This window comes from Rhinopithecus bieti, unplaced genomic scaffold (genome assembly GCF_001698545.2).
Source record: "Rhinopithecus bieti isolate Rb0 unplaced genomic scaffold, ASM169854v2 scaffold_905, whole genome shotgun sequence".
In the NCBI taxonomy this organism is placed as follows: Eukaryota; Metazoa; Chordata; class Mammalia; order Primates; family Cercopithecidae; genus Rhinopithecus; species Rhinopithecus bieti.
This window is the reverse complement of record NW_016803348.1, coordinates 1915638-1933602: the sequence shown is the minus strand read 5'-3', so window position 1 is coordinate 1933602 and position 17965 is coordinate 1915638. Positions and strand designations below refer to the sequence as shown.

The 17965-nt window shown below is 35.0% G+C and overlaps 1 protein-coding gene and 1 long non-coding RNA gene across 4 annotated transcripts in view; one reads left to right on the top strand and one right to left on the bottom strand.

Annotated features, from left to right (window-relative positions):
• LOC108534106 (uncharacterized) overlaps positions 1-1675 on the bottom strand; it is an 81726-nt gene extending 80051 nt beyond the window's left edge. For all 3 annotated transcript variants that reach the window (XR_001886885.1, XR_001886887.1, XR_001886886.1), the window contains exon 1: positions 1390-1675. This is a non-coding gene — a long non-coding RNA (uncharacterized LOC108534106). The remainder of the gene's footprint in view (positions 1-1389) is intronic.
• A 91-nt stretch (positions 1676-1766) lies between these two features.
• Positions 1767-3940, top strand: CABS1 (calcium binding protein, spermatid associated 1). Its single transcript, XM_017879211.1, has 2 exons — positions 1767-3167; positions 3790-3940. The coding sequence occupies exon 1, from the start codon at positions 1858-1860 to the stop codon at positions 3046-3048; it is 1191 nt and encodes a 396-aa protein (XP_017734700.1). The 5' UTR covers positions 1767-1857; the 3' UTR covers positions 3049-3167; positions 3790-3940.
• The last annotated feature ends 14025 nt before the right edge of the window (positions 3941-17965 follow it).

The window sequence follows — 17965 nt, the reverse complement described above, 5'->3', positions numbered from 1 at the left end:
GCACTATTCACAATAGCAAAGACTTGGAATCAACCCAAATGTCCATCTGTGACAGACTGGATTAAGAAAATGTGGCACATATACACCATGGAATACTATGCAGCCATAAAAAAGGATGAGTTTGCGTCCTTTGTAGGGACATGGATGCAGCTGGAAACCATCATTCTTAGCAAACTATCACAAGAACAGAAAACCAAACACCGCATGTTCTCACTCATAGGTGGGAACTGAACAATGAGATCACTTGGACTCGGGAAGGGGAACATCACACATCGGGGCCTATCATGGGGAGGGGGGAAAGGGGAGGGATTGCATTGGGAGTTATACCTGATATAAATGACGAATTGATGGGTGCTGACGAGTTGATGGTGCAGCACACCAACACGGCACAAGTATACATACGTAACAAACCTGCATGTTATGCACATGTACCCTAGAACTTAAAGTATAAACAAAAAAAAAAAGTAACCTCAAAGTGCTTTAAAGAGGAAAAAAAAAAAAACTAAATGATAGGGGACAAAAATAGAGGTTAAGAAAATCCTCCCACTAAGTTCTCTCAGATGGTATCTCATTGTGGTTTTGATTTGCATCTCTCTGATGAAAAATATGATGAAACATATTTTTACAGAGAATGATGATATGTCTGCAACCAGGCTAATCATCTAAGACAGAAAACTGAAAACTTTGAGGTTGCGTTCATATTTAATAAAGAATAATTATTTGTCCTTGAGATAGAACCCACTATTCAGGCTGCTGTTGCTGCCCTTTCTCAGATTTAGTTGTATCTGAGTATGAAACTTCAATTTCTTCTAACAACACTGGAAAAAGACTCATTCTAGCATTAACACTAGACTGCAATCTGCTTTCATCTAATTAGTTAAATCTTAAGGTTGACAACACAATGATGATGTTTGACATAATTAACATTATTATAAAAAATACTCCCTCTGAAATTGAGAATATAATTCTTAAAAGTAATGCAGTTATCCACATCTTGATTCTTGTTTCTGGGTGAATTTTGACACGTGACACCAGCTTCCTGCCAGTGATAACCCTCTCTGTCTTTTGGATTAAAATAACAGCCTGCAGAAAAACATTCCTAAAACAATGTTAGCCTACAAAACTTGAGACTTTCACTGTTACTCAAGTAAATTCAAGAAGAAGTCAGAAATACAATGAAAAAGAAAACACTAAAGACCCTAACAGGCCAATAACTATTTGTTATTATCTCTACTGAAAAAGTGGGACTTCCTGTTATGAAGAAGGGAACTCACTGAATTCCCTGCTACCTAATTACCTTCGTAGCTATACTTCCTGACAAAAACACAATTAATTTTTTTAGATACCAATTTTTTTAATACTATGAATCTTAAGAGAAAATGGCTTCACCTCAGAAATACTCTGTTACTTGCTTGGAAGATAGACGACTTGAAGCTGATGCTGATAAACTTGTGGCTTCCAGAGTTTTCCTTACTAATACTAAACCCAAAGTTGCCTGGCAGTCTCTGCTATGTCTGTTTCAAGTGACCCTAACTCCGTATCAGGCGACATCTTCCTTATAAACAGCAACATGGTAAATCTCAAGTTCCCTGCAATTGAAATGCTTGGCTATGAATTTGATTTCATAATCAGAGCGGACTCTATTGTCTTTTCATCCAATATTCCTGCAACTAGATGACCAATCGCAGCCTAGAAACAACCTCCAAGGAGACCCAGTTACATTGCCCCCATAGCTGATGCAACAATCACCATGATGACCCAAGCTTTAATCACTCTGATGAACACTGCTCTCCTGCCTAGAGATACCACTGAGCCCAGAAGCAAGACCTGTGAGAGTGCACAGTGCCACTTCGCCCCATGGCTGAAGATGGTTTGCCCAAAATTTATTCTCATCCTCCAACAGAAAGCAGTAAAACACCAACTGCAGCAACCATTTTCTTTGGGGCTGACAGTGCTATTCCCAAATCAGAAACAACTATTACTTCAGAAGGAGATCACGTCACTTCAGTAAACGAATATGTGCTAGAAAGCGATTTTTCAACAACTACAGACAACAAACTGACACCTACAAAGGAAAAACTCAGATCAGAAGATGATATGGGGACCGACTTTATTAAGTCAACAACTTACCTACAGAAAGAAATTACCTCTCTGACCGGCACTACAAACTCCATCACAAGAGACTCTATTACTGAAAATTTCATGACAGTGAAAATTGGGAATATTTCATCACCAGTTACTACTGTTTCTTTAATAGATTTTGCCACTGACATAGCAAAAGAAGATATCCTTTTGGATACCATTGACACAGGAGATGCAGAGATCTCAATAACATCTGAAATCTCTGGCACACTAAAGGACAGCAGTGCTGGTGTTGCGGACACTCCTGCCTTTCCACGTAAAAAGGATGAAGCTGATATGAACAATTATAATTCCTCCATCAAATCCAATGTCCGTGATGATGAGGCTGTCCAGGTCACTGATTCCATTATTCCTGAGGCTGAAATCCCTCCTGCTCCTAAAGTAAACTTCACTACTATTCCAGATATAACTGCCCTTGAAGAAGAGAAAATAACCGAAATTGACCTAAATGTTTTAGAAGATGACACCAGTGCTGTGGCTACATTAACTGACTCTGATGAGGAAAAGTTTATCACTGTGTTTGAACTCACTACCTCTGCTGAAAAAGACAAAGATAACCAGGAAGATACTCTGCTAACTGATGAAGAATCTCCCGAGGGAGCCAATATTTGGATGGAGAGAGATACTGCAAATGAAGCAGAGACCCATTCTGTTTTGCTTACTGCTGTTGAATCCAGATATGACTTCGTTGTCCCTGCATCAATAGCTACAAACCTAGTGGAAGAATCATCTACAGAAGAAGAGTTATCTGAAACTGATACAACAGAGACTGTACCTAAGATCACTGAGCCATTTTCTGGAACTAGCTCTGTATTAGATGCCCCAGACTATAAGGAAGACACCTCCACAACTGAAACGGATATCTTTGAACTACTGAAAGAAGAACCAGATGAGTTCATGATTTGAAAGCAGCAAAAGGGATACCATGTAAAATTGTGCAATAGCCTAGCCAGTTAGCCTTAATATCTAAGAAGTTTTTCCAACAAGCAAAAACCTTTAGAAATGAAAGAATGTGGGCATTTAAGGCAAGTATTGGACTTAATAAATGTAGATGCTTAGGACTACAGATCATGTAACAGATTTATGGAAACTTAGAAAAAAAACACAGTGTAAGAGTCCCCCTAGTATCACAAAGTTTCAATATTCTAACAATTACTTAATGTAAAATTTTTCGCCCTAGCCTTCAGGGAGTATGAAGACAGAGCAATGTAGAAGCTCATTTCTGCAACACTTAATGATGCATATCCTTTAGTTAACAGTCAATATTATACTTTAGTGAGAATTAAGGATATGAAGATAATCAAATTAACCTCTCAAAAACATTACCATAGCACTAAGAAGTTCTCCCAGAATGCTGGTTCTAAACAATTTTTTCATTAGTATTTCACCAATGATTTTCTTCTATTTAAAAAAGTTTTAATCCTCATTCATATAAGAATTAAGAAAATTTAGTAATTGTTTAGCACCTACATGTAAGATACATAAGATTTATGGTAGGGTTCTTAGCACATGTTAGATACAAACTAAAGCAAAATGATATTTTACAAATATGCGTATTTGTCAGAAAAATATTCTGTAAACATATACATCAATTTAATTTTCTTTCTGTTAAAACATGTTTTCTGAATTTTTGTCCATGTTTTCCAGGTCTTAAACACCGAATATCACACTCTTCTTATGATTCTTGTTAGCGATTCAAGGACATAAATCTTCATTCTCTTCTGGCACAGACTACTTAAATGGGTCTGTTTTCACTTTGCTCATTTCTCTTCAATAAATCTTTTTGGCAAGCAACTGATTTGCTGTGTGTAGGTGTGTTTGATATTCTAGTACAGAATTCTCAAATTAGGAGAAAGAGAAATGAAAATTCATTGTTTGTTTAAAGAATAGCATAGCTCTAATCCCCAGAAGTAAAGTTATTCTATAGAGATTTATAATTGTATTACATTAAAAAAGAAATAAAAACAATGCCAAAACACCAAGTGAATGAAATACATTATGTACGGGCGGTTTGTAAAAGGATTTACACCATTAGATAAACTATAGACTAGAATAATAATGATAGTATGTTAAAACCCAGAAACAAATTATGCCACAAAAATTTGTTATACAGTGAAGTAGACTTCAAAAACATGGGATATCATAGTTAATCTTATGTGAACAATCAGTATTTGGGAAAATAATAAGTTGGAATAATAAACAAATTTTTAAATTCTGTTTAAGACCATATTTTAAAATAAATTCTACATGGATTAAAGACTTTCGTATAAAACTAAAACCATACAAAACTTAGGAGGAAACACACCTGTATATCTATCCAAATGGACCCGAGAAATCTAAGCATATATGAAAAGGTGATAAAAGATTAACAGGTTTGACACCATGAACAGTTACAATTCTGAAACAAAGCAAATTAACATAAAATTTAAAAGTCAATAACTAATTTCATTTTACTGATTTTATATAGCAGTGAAAAGATTACTATCATTTTCTATAAAAGTTTCTACAAAGAAAGTATTTTAAATGAACAATAGAAATAAACATAATTCATGAAATACAAATTATCAATGAACATGTGAAAATATTCAATAGACATTTTTTAAAATTAAAATAAAGCTANAAAATAATAAGTTGGAATAATAAACAAATTTTTAAATTCTGTTTAAGACCATATTTTAAAATAAATTCTACATGGATTAAAGACTTTCGTATAAAAACTAAAACCATACAAAAACTTAGGAGGAAACACACCTGTATATCTATCCAAATGGACCCGAGAAATCTAAGCATATATGAAAAGGTGATAAAAAGATTAACAGGTTTGACACCATGAACAGTTACAATTCTGAAACAAAGCAAATTAACATAAAATTTAAAAGTCAATAACTAATTTCATTTTACTGATTTTATATAGCAGTGAAAAGATTACTATCATTTTTCTATAAAAGTTTCTACAAAGAAAGTATTTTAAATGAACAATAGAAATAAACATAATTCATGAAATACAAATTATCAATGAACATGTGAAAAATATTCAATAGACATTTTTTAAAATTAAAATAAAGCTATTACACATCAGTTTTAGTCATTTGAGGATTGACAGTCATTATTGTACATGTTCATTGTTGACTCATTTTCCAAACTTTCTCCAAATTTCTCCAACCTTTCTGGAAGGCTGGAAGCCAATTTGGCAATACATGTTGCAAGCATTTAAAAAGTTGGAAGTTTTGGGCCCAGTTATTTTACATATTTTAACCCTGAGAATTTTCCTAAGAATCAGAAATTATGAAAGTTCTAACAGTTATTGAGCTCTGACTACCTGTCAGGCACAGTTGAGTTTATATTTAGCATAACATTGGATCTCCATGGTACCCTAGAAGGAGAAACATTATTCTCATTTTAGTGATAAGGAAACAGTCAGAAAAGCTACTCAACATGCACCAAGCTTCATAGTTAATATGTAGCAAAGAACACTTTAAACTCAGGCCGCCTTCATCCAGAACCCATGCTCTCTTAATCACTATACTGTATGGACCCTCAGATTTAAGTACAAGAATGTTGGCAAATTCTTACACCCAAGAAAGTGATTTTGTGTGTTAGTAAAGCAGAAACACTGAAAACAATCCACAATTGTAGTCACATGTAATTAATTACACATCTATATATCCATAGGAAGCCATAGTTTGCATCTTTTAAAATGGTTCTAAGGAAGAATATTTAACCAAATGGAAGATATTTTCATACAACTCTAACCAAATTTACACAGTGGTATGTACGCAATATACACATGCATACACATACACATGCATGCAGAATGTCTGGATTATATATATTACAATATATCATCTCTAGGAAAGACTGAGGTGATTTTGTTTCATTCTCTGGACTTTTGTGCATTTCTAAATGCTCTGCAATCATCCAGAACATAAACTGTACACAGAAGAGGATGAATGTTTGTCAACCCCGTTAACTAGAAAACCTGGAAGCCAAGCTAAATCTTTCACTCTTACCTGCTTCCTATTAGCTAGTATTTTGAGTGTTTCCTATGTGTCAGACACTATTTTATTTTTTATTCACAAGGCATGTATATGCACCAACTATGTTCCAAGCACTATGAAAGTATTTTGAGACACTGTAGTGAATCAAATGACACCGTCCCTGCCTTCATGGAAATTAATTTACCATGAAAGACAAATTTTAGAGAAACAATCTCAATAATCACACAGGAAGAAATGACTACATGCAAAATGCGATGGGCGTCTCAAAGAAAAAACATAAGATTATAATTGCAGATGTCACACACATTTAAGGCCAAGAAATTTCTCTGAGGGGGTGAGATTTAAGTTAAAATACTGAAAAATGTGGAGCGATGAGGAAACAACATCTCCAAATCCTTGAGGCTAGATTTTTCAAGGATATGAACAGACATAGTATTAGCTGGAAAATAAGATGAAACTGGAAAGGTAGGCAGGAGACAAATCATACAGCCCTTGTTAAACATCCTGAATCTTATCTGTTTGGAAGCTATTAAAGGTTTTAGTCATTTTATCCTCAAAACAATCTTAGTACTGAGAACACAGGCTAGAAGTGTAATTAATTACATGTGACTACAATTGTGGATTGTTTTCAGTGTTTCTCCTTTATGAACATATAAAATCACTTTCTTGAGTGTAAGAATTTCCCAACATTCTTGTATTTAAATCTGAGGGCCCATACAGCATAGTGATTAAGAGAGCATGGGTTCAGAGTTTATAAAAGTATCATTATTTTATAAACTCCAGCTATACTTCTTTCAAGGGCTTCGTTTAGGAAAATAACTTGATAGTCCCCTTTGCGTGGAGGAGACAAGGCTCTGAAGTATAAACTGAACTGGAACAGTTAAACAATTAAAACGATAATGTGTTCTACAACATAAGTTAACAGGAATTTGGGGCTAGGGCTTCGAAATAACAAGAAGAACAGCACATAGCAACTGGTTAGAGTCCAGGAAGATGAGTGGCCAGTGAGATTCCTGGTGGTCATTGAACACTTTTCCAAGAAAGCGTACCTGATTATCCATTTTACCTTGTGCCATTTCAAAAAGTTTCTCCTTGCCCTGAAATTTGATTAAATGTCTGTAAGACACAAGGTCTTGAATATGCAATTCTTGAAAAAATAAAGAAATATAGGAGGCAAAGAAGAAACAGTTAAGACGAGTAATTAGAGAATGAATATGAGACAGAGTCTCTATTCCCAAATATTCTAAATAGTGATGACCTGAGAAAGGAGTGATGGGCATGCAGTGAGTAGACATTTGGAGTAGTCACATTTCCCAGATAATCAAAGTGAAACAGAAAAGTCACTGGTCCCAGATAACGATGTTAGTAAGTAACAAACCTCAGCTCCACAGACCTGCGTGGCTCCAAAATTCAAATTCAAATCACACTGCTTTGTGTGAACTGTTGAATAATGAATCATTCCATCTCTTTATCATAACCCTACTCCTTGATCCCTTCCGGTTGCCACTGCCCTGGTTAAGCCTAATGGCTGTCTTGTAGCTGGTCATCTCACCCCTGGTTTTGTATTTAGCCAATTAAGTCCCACAGCAGTCATCTCTAAAGTTTTTGCTCATTCCCTGCTCCCACATGCCTTGCCACAGTCATGAAGAATAAGCACATGAATCAGTCAGAGCAAAGAGGACAAATGGAAGTGCTTTGGGGAGGCTCTGGGGAATAAGTTTCTGAAGGAAACTTCCGTCTAAAGACATTTGGGGCCAGGAGCTGCTAGAGTCACCTTGGATGACAAGGAGGCAGGTTGCTTGACAGTAAAGCAAACACTGAGGACATTAGAGACAAGAAATATAAATATGAAATAATAAAAGAATGTGAGAGTAGTCACACCATGTAGCAAGCCTAACCAGTCTGCTTATTTACCTGAGACAATGCATTTTCTAATTAAACAAGTTTGGGTTATGTTTTCTGTTGTTTGAAACCAACACACTTTAAAAACTGAGAACCCAAGTTATTTCAAGTCCCTGTGTCTTTTTTTTTTTTTTTTTTTTTATTTTTTTATCTATTTTTTTATTTTTTTTTTTTTTTATTTATTTATCTATTTATTTATTTATTTATTTGGTAGAGAAAGGGTATTGCTATCTTGCCTAGAATGGTCTCAAAATACTGGCCTCAAGCAACGCTCCCGCCACAGCCTCCCAAAGTGCTGAGATTACAGCGCCTGCTGTTCTCCCAGTGCCACAGTCTCATGTGGTAAATATCATCTTTCATATTCACCTCACATGCTATCATCTTTAACCACCCCTCAGTATGATTACCTATTGTGTATCCCACTATGTACATTCTTTAATCACACTACCTATAATATTTCATTGTATTTACTTGATAAAAGATCCTCCTGTGTCACAAGATAATCCTACCCATAGTTCCCTCTGACACAGATATCTCTGTCCAAAGTTCCCTCTGTCCCAGTGTAACCCCTGTTTATAATCCCCACTGTACCCCTTCCCCACAGATAACCTTACCCTGGGGCATAGCACTCTCTTCCAAGTCACAGGGAGCTTCCGACCACAAAAAGAGAGGGAGAGAAGTCAATCTTAAGAGGCAAAGACTCCTAACCATGAAGAAAGAACGTTATCCTGAGGAGATTCCCAAAGTTAAACTAGCTCTACATGAGGATGCATTAAAGAACATTCATAACTTCAAGGCACCAAGAACAGTGGGAAATTAAACCAGTGTGTTTGTAGTGTATGTGCTTCCACCAATTCTACCTATTGCAAGTTAGGAGTAAACAATGGATACATGAATTACATTTTGAGTCTATAGCCTTTATTTTCGTTACAGCACTACTGATATGTTATTTTGCTTTTCTCACATGTATTTCAAACATAACAGAAGGCTGAATTAAAATTGGCATTTCCCTTCCCTCAAATTTCTCCTCTTCTGATATTCTCCATCTCAGCAAAAGGCACTATCTTCACAGTTGTCTAAGCCAGAAACTGGGGACTCAGCCTTCACTTCCCTCTCTCTCATTCTCCATACCTAACAAATACAAAGGTTTTACCTTGACATTCCAAATACAGGAGAGAACCATTTACCCTCCTTCCCATTGCCATTTCTTTATCCAAATCTCTATCAAGCAAAAGTGGAAGTTTATTACATAAATTGATCATATCACTTCTACCTCCTAATTAAAAAAATTATTCCATGACACTCCACCAACTTTAGGATGAAGTCCAAAATCTACGATATTCATCAGAGTCGCCACAATGGAAACCCTGCTTATCTATGCAGCCTCGTAATATGCTACTATCATTTTCTGTTTTGAAATTTCAACTATATAGATCTCATTTTGATCATCCTTAGAGCATAAAGCTATGTCTTATATCAGGATCACTGAACATGCTATGCTCGCCCTGAAAAATTCTTTAACTCACCTTTTAATAAAGTACACCTAAATGTCACTTTCTCAGTTATATCCTCCCTGGACCCTAAATTTCTATAGGCCCCTGTATTCTTCTGTCATATATTATTCACAGTACACTATACTTTGCTTTTTGTAACATCCATAATTATTTCAATTGCATGTTATATTATGTTTTTAAGACTACTGTAACAAAGTGCCACAAACTGGGTGGTTAACAACAAGACAAATCTATATCCCCCACAGTTCTGGGGTATATAAGTCAAAATCAAGGTGTTAGCAGGACCATGTTCTCTCTGCAGTTTCTAGAGGATTTTTTTCTTGTGTTTCTTCCTAGCTTCTGGGAACTAACTACTGGCAATCCTTGGTATTCCTTGGTTTGTAAACACATCATTGCAGTCTCTGCCTGCTTGCCACATGAGGTTCTCCTTTGTGTCTCCATGTCAAGATGTCTCTCCAGTTATAAGCACACCAGTCACTGGATTAGGCCCATCCTAATCCATTATGACCTCATCTTAACTTCATTACATCTGAAAAGACACCATTTCCAAATTTGGGGTCTCACTTACAATTACTGGGGGTTAGGATTTCAGCATATTTTGGGGGGGAGGACATAATTTAACCCATAACCTGGTTAATGCTTATCTTCCCTCCCAGACTGTAAAACTGATAATTAGGATGATCACATCATTTGTCATGAAAACCAGAACGTTTTTGAGACTGAAGAGACAATATAATAATGACTCCAGAACAACAGCTATAAACCAGAATGTCCTAATAGAGGTATCCACACTGCATTCAAAGCGAAGAAACCAGATACTATTATTCACTGCTCAATTCTGAGAGCTTGGAAAACAATAGATGCTCAATAAACATCTGTCAAATAAATGAATAAAATGTACCAGTAAGCGAGGAAATGATGTTTCACTTATTAAACTGAATGCTCTCAAAAGAGAGCTGATCTGCACTAGATGCTTAGAATTGAATACCAGTTGGCCAAGACAAGAAGGAGATCACTGGTTGCAAGCTGTGGAAAGGAGAAGGTCAAAAACACAGAAGCATGAGGGCACTTGGTGTTACTAATAATTTTGAAGTAAGCACAATGGGTCTGAGTATAAGTCATAACAAATAGATTTAAGTGATATAACAGCTTTACAAGCAAATCAGAAACACAACCAAATTGTATCAGACCATGCATATCAGACAGGATTCTCCAGAGAAACAGAAGCAAATGGGATATATAGAAAGAGTGAAAAAGAAAGCCAGGCTGGGAATTCAGGCAAGAGTTGCTGTGGCAGTATTGAGTCTGAAATCCCCAGGGGAAGCCAGCATGCAGGAAACTCAGAAAGAGTTCTGGGTTACAGTCTTGAGGCACAATTTTTTCTTTCCCAGGTAACCTCAGTCTTTGCTCTTAAGGCCTTCAACAAATTAGATAAGGCCTATCCCCACTATGAAGGGTAATCTGCTTTACTTAAAGTCAGCTGATTGCAAATGTCACAGTAACATCTGGACTAGTGGTTGACCAGACAATAGGGCATCATAGCCTAGCCTAGTTGACACAGAATATTAACCAATCACATCTTGTGTAGCAACTTAGTGTTAAAACTTCATATCAGCTCATATTCTCTAAACTAGTTTCACTGAAATTAGAGTTTCAGGGTAAAATGCATTGATGAAATATTAGAATGAATTTCCTGGAGTCTTTAAATAAGAATATACGTAAGAAGGGTTCATTCAGCTCTATCGTCATGGAGCTCCAGTAAACTCCTCTAAGGATAGTGCTCTGTAACATGGTTTGGGAAATGCAGATATAGACAATGGGAGGCAACCAAAGTTTTAAGCATTGTATTTGCATGTTAGATTGTATTTTAGAAAGGTAATTTCAGTAAAAACGTAAAAGTTGGATGGGGTGATCGGCGAAGCTAAAAATAGAGATACAACAAACTATGGCATTCATGTAAGGAAGAGATAATAAAGCCCAAAAGAAGAGCAAGAATCAGTAAGAATAATTATCAACATTTTAATATTTATCAAGGTATTCCAATCACACTATTAAACAAAATGATGATATAATAAGCATGAGCTTAACTACACAGACTCCTTGACATGAACATTTTATGTCAAAATTTGAAAGCTCTGACCCGCCCTGTTGGGTATGGTAGGTGGTCCTAGCCAAGTTTTCTAAGCAAGACTCTTGTGAGTTGGAATCCTGATATTTTCTCTTAGTCTACAGAATTTCACTTTAGAATCATTTGCAACAAAGAAAAGGAAAGAAAATTAATTTTTATATATAAATATATTTATTTGGTCAAAAGCATTATATTTCACCTAGATTAGTGCCAGGAAATCTACTAATTGATAGAGCCATAAAAATGTCTAAGACAGACTCTGTCTACAACTTATTCACTATAATGATTAGTCAAAATGTCTCACAACAAAAGTTAAACATACATAAGAATATCTTGGTGCAGAGGAAAGAAAATGTCATGGAGAAAATAAAAACTGGATTCAAACACTTGCTTTTGAAAATATGAGCAAGTTATTTATTTTCTCAAATTTCGGTCTTTTCCCATACAAAATTACCATCTATGTGAAAGCACATGGATCTAGATCTGCCTCCTGATTTATACTTTAGCTTGTTCTCATTGTTTTTAGTGATCCCAAAATAATTTTTAGAAAGTATGGGTAAACTGAAAATCCAATAACCAAAGAGATGTTGCATCTAGTGCCCTCCAATTTACCTTTGGGATTAAAAAGTCTAGAGGTTCTTCTCCATTCTTTCATTCATCACAGTGTGAATTAATGCCAAGAGGATATACCATTGTTAACAGCTAACTTGAAAGAAAAGCGTTGAAAATCTGATTATCCACCAGTAGGTTTTCCAGATGATGTTTTTCTATCTTTCTGGTAACAAACAACATTTTCATGGAAATTAAAAGTAGCATCAAAGCAGATGTCAAACTACTACAATGCTCACATTTTGTATTAGTCAATAACTGTCACATTTCTTCCGAGCAAGCTTTCTTCTGTGATACAAAACTGTTGTGTAATAAAGAATTATTCTGGGCCGGGCGCGGTGGCTCAAGCCTGTAATCCCAGCACTTTGGGAGGCCGAGATGGGCGGATCACGAGGTCAGGAGATCGAGACCATCCTGGCTAACCCGGTGACACCCCGTCTCCACTAAAAAATACAAAAAACTAGCCGGGCGAGGTGGTGGGCGCCTGTAGTCCCAGCTACTCTGGAGCCTGAGGCAGGAGAATGGCGTGAACCCGGGAGGCGGAGCTTGCAGTGAGCTGAGGTCCGGCCACTGCACTCCAGCCTGGGCGACAGAGCAAGACTCTGTCTCAAAAAAAAAAAAAAAAAAAAAAGAATTATTCTGAATCTAGTGGTAAAAGATGTATAGTAAGGAGTGTCAAAATTGTTCGTTAGTCACCTTTTTCTCTTTTTTTATTTTGGTGTTTGTTTGTTTGAGACAGGGTCTCACTCCGTGGTCCAGGCTAGAGTATAGTGGCATCATCACAGCTTACTGCAGCCTCAGTCTCCCAGGCTCAGGTGATCCTCCCACCTCAGCCTCTGAAGTAGCTGGTACTACAGATGCACATCACCATGTCCAGATAATTTTTTAAATGTTTTGTAGGGACAGAAAAGGCTACCATGCCCAGCTAATTTTTGTAGAGATGAGGTTTCATCAAGTTGCCCAAGTTGGTCTCAAACTCCTGGGCTCAAGCAATCCTCCCACCTCAGCTAATTTTTGCATTTCCTCTAGAGATGGAGTTCCATCATCTTGCCCAGGCTGGTCTCACACTCCTGGGCTCAAGTGATCCTCCCACTTTGGCCTCCCAAAATGCTGACATTACAGGTGTGAGGACCCTTTTTGTCATTTTTATGTTAAGAAAATGTGAGAAAAGAACAATTAATGTTTCAATTGAGCTAATTTTATAATCTCTAAAATTTACTTCAGCAATATTTTACTTTAAAAGCCAAAATGAACATAAAAGAAGTTATCATTTTCAAATACTTTCTCCCAGCTCAGAATACATGTTAGCACATAATAGCCAAGCATTATATTATAAATAAGAGGGTACAGTTAAAAAGAAAGAAAACATGTTAGTCCTTGGGTTTCTGGTCAAGTTTCAATAATTATTGCTTTACAGTAAAATGTTAAGAAAATATCTGAAATGAAGGAAGGAGTGGATTCAATATATCACATTTAAATTATAATGAATAAACCTTCACTTTTTCTAATGCACAGATAATTAACCATGACGTTCCTGAAAAAAATGAAAAGTACAAATGTTAACTTTTGAAAATTACACCTGTCCTTTTTTTGTTTCAGGAAATAATTTGGATTAACCCAGAGGCAAAGGCTAAAATAATAATAATAATACTTTGCTTCACAATATAGAAGGAATAAAGGAGAGAAAAAAATAATCCTTTATAAGGCATGAATCACCTGTGCTCTTTCACTGAGCTTCCAGATTTCGCAAACTGAGGAAAGGCTGACATTGCTGGACAAACAGAAAGAAGACCCCCTCATTACGGTATATTTTTTTGTTTTTAATTTCAAAGGCTTAAAAATCCATTTTCTTTAGTTTTTGATTATATAGTTTCTAACGAGTGGAAGTATTGTGAAATCTCAAACTCTGCTTTCCACAGAATTCCAACAGAAAAAAAAATGCATTTGAAAGGAATTACTGTAAACAGAAAAAAAAATTGATACTGCTTTAATAAGTTCTCAGCCTACAAGTTTTATTCATTTTTAACAGTAAAATGGTAACAATTTCAGGAAAAATGATAATGATAAAAATAGCCTGTCCTCCAGAATATTGGAATCTTTAAAATGGCCCTTTCTAGATATAATGCCATATTTTAGTTTTGAACCAATAAAAATGAAAATGTTCTCAGTGGCAGAAAAATCAATGTATTAAATTATGCAGGAAATCGTTGGGCCTGATTTTATATTAGTTGATTGCCTCTATTTATCTCTTTTGTTACAAAGGGATGTATACATTAATGTTGAAATGTGACTCATATTTTGCTTGAGATTATGACTGTATCATATGGAAGTGATACACTTGTTAATTTGGTTTTCTATTCTTATTTTTGGGGTATTGAAATCTGACCACTTCATCAATCAAAAAATAAATCACTTTATTTTAAAAATTAGGAAAATAGGCCTCTGATAGGTTAGGTAATATGACCAGGATTTGGCAACTAAAGCTCTTAGCTACTTTTCTTTGGGAAAAATGAATGTTAGCAAAAAAGAAAAAAGAGAGAGAGAGATTCATTATTGAAGTATCATGTGATTGCAAAAGTATTAAGAAAGAATATTTTTGTAATAGTCTTCAAATAATTACCATTTGAGATGGATTTTTTACATTTTGTTTGGATGAGAGAATTCAGAAGTGATGATTGTATCAAAAAATGAAAGTTTAACAGAAATATTAAATTTTAAGAGTTGTTTGTTGATAATTATCAGTATTACTGATGGTAAAATTAAATGAGTGTTTCATATTTCTAACAATATATGTATTTTAGGTTATGCGTTAACATTAAATTTTTCTGTCCAGTGTTTTAAGTATGTAAGGTGAAAATTAGAGACAGAAGATCATTTTAGTGGACATTTCTTAGGTTTTTTATGTGTTTAAATTATGATATCAACAGAATACCATAAATTTTTTTGAGAACAGAAAATCTACACATAAATTAAATACTCATCTCATATATAACTTCATTTATGCTTACATTTTCTGTCATCTATGTGGATAATTTACATATAGCATGATATTTAAACATTTACCTTATCTTACAACATAAGCATTTTCAAATTTCCACAAAGTATTCATGATTATGAATATTTATATTTTAATTATCAGTAACACTGAAATTGAACACTATTGGGTTTTTTCTATTGCTTAATTTATTGACGATGATTTCCAAAAATTGGGTTTTTAAGTTAGAGGTATCAACATTGTCATGTTTCTTTTGTATATTGTTATACGACTATTAAAAAAATTATCTAAATTAATAGAACTAATGGTTGTGTAAAAGGTTGTATATCTCACCACATTCTCAATCATATTTTGGGTTTGCCTTCTTAAATAACTGTTTAGTAATCATAAAAAATAGGTAAAAAGGTAGGCTCAATATTTGTTTTCTTGACAATTAAATGAGAAATTTTGTCATGATTCTTTATTTACTTTATGTAGTGTTATTAGAATTCACTATTCTTAACCTTTGCTCCTATCTGTTGAACTCCATGTATTTCTTTTAAATAGTATGTTCTTCTTATGCCATAGATATGGTATATGCCATAGATATGCCATAATAGACATAAGTGTTTTTCCATTGGTTAAAATTTACCAAACACAATTTTTTATTTCTTTTATTGTCTGATCACCAATGAAGCTGCTTGGTTCCAGAGGACCCAAAGACAAGATGAAGGCTCTGATTTTGTTTGCAATCATTTTGATCTTTACTGCTTACCCCATGGTAAATATAAAATATTTTACATGTATTTATTTTCTTATTCAATTCCTAATCATAAGGGGTACATTCAGTTCATTGTTTTATGCCAATGTAGCTTTATACTAAACATATCGTTTTTATTTTATTTCTAATACCTTAATTTAACTTTCTCTATGACCTTTTGTTGACTTTGGAATGCAATCTTAATCTTTTTCTTTTCCCACATACTGATAGGTCTCTAGAATTCCAAACACATGTAAATTGGACATTGTAGTATTGTGATTTTTAAGTTTTTAAGGTACTCTGATTCTACCTCTGCAGGAGCACTCCTAGATAAAATTTAGTCCTTGGTGGACTCTCCAAAAATAAAAAGCTGGGAAGAAGAAAACTCTATATAGTTTCTTATAGAGTTTCATAAGAAACCCTATAAAATGAATTTGCAACCACATAAAGAATTCAAATAAATTAAGAAAATCTAGACATGGTTTTAACTTCCAAGTAAGAGCATGTGCTTGCTATCCCTAATATTTTTAAATTTGTTAACCTAACACCTGCACCTAAATTACATTACCTAGAGGATGAGAGGAACATTGTCTAAGACTTATTTCTGAGAACGTAATCCATTATCATTTCATGAACAACCAGTGTCTTATGGACACTGCTAATTATGGGAACTCCCTCTTCTTATCCTTCCCCATGCTAAAATGCAGCCAGGAGGATTTCCCATCCCATGAAAAATCCTATTCCAGAGCTTCTTTGGACCATTCATTTTTCTCTTCCATAAAAGACAGGTTGGTTTTTTTCTCACACCAACTTCATAAAGATGATTGTAGTAGTAGCATAGTGATCTCCAGCTGGACACCTGAATGAATGGTAGTTATCATGATAAAGGAAGCCAAATCTAGCACTACCTGGCCTCTGGAGACCAGGTGCCAACACACTCATGTGAATGTGGAGGAAAAGGAATCCTTCTGCTAAAAGGATTCAAGAAAAATAGATCATCCTTATTCCACAGACTGTGCACTCTTTAAACTGTTAGAATGTTGCTCATGCAACGATGACACCAGAAATTTTTAAATTGTATTTCATTCTATTCATCCTAATGCAAACACATTTTGCCCTCATACCTGACTTACAATCACTACTCTTCTCAAAATGCCATACATACTCTGTATCTAATTTTTTAATGTTTGTGTTTCCCATCTCTTTTTAGTCTGTTGATGTGCGTAAGAAAAGAAAACACAAAATAAGTTTTATTACATTTCTGGTTATCTTTTTACATTTTCAATCATAATCAAAAGCCATTTTGTCTGACAATTTGATAAGGTACAAATATTTTATTTCCAACCAAAGAAAATGTTAAGAGACAGAGCCTGAACATCAAAGTTTAGGAAACAAATGGGAATAGTTGTGTAAGCACCAAAATCTTGCCTCAGTTACCTGCCTCTTGATATGTATTAGTCTGCAACGGGAGTAGAAAAACTTACTTCATGAAATGCAATGCTTTCTTAGCTATCAGTTCCAAAATCAATATTTCTTCATTCAGTATAGACATATTTTCCTTATACATGTTGATGGTTTTATATTTTTATTTTTATTTATTTATTTTTTTATTATTATACTTTAAGTTCTAGGGTACATGTGCATAACGTGCAGCTTTGTTACATATGCATACTTGTGCCATGTTGGTGTGCTGCACCCATCAACTCATCAACACCCATCAATTCATCATTTATATCAGGTATAACTCCCAATGCAATCACTCCCCCTCCCCCCTCCCCATGATAGGCCCCGATGTGTGATGTTCCCCTTCCCGAGTCCAAGTGATCTCATTGTTCAGTTCCCACCTATGAGTGAGAACATGCGGTGTTTGGTTTTCTGTTCTTGTGATAGTTTGCTAAGAATGATGGTTTCCAGCTGCATCCATGTCCCTACAAAGGA

What these genes read in the sequence shown, in the direction of transcription:
- CABS1 (XM_017879211.1), top strand. Translation starts at nt 1,858, where the DNA reads ATGGCTGAAGATGGTTTGCCCAAAATTTATTCTCATCCTCCAACAGAA.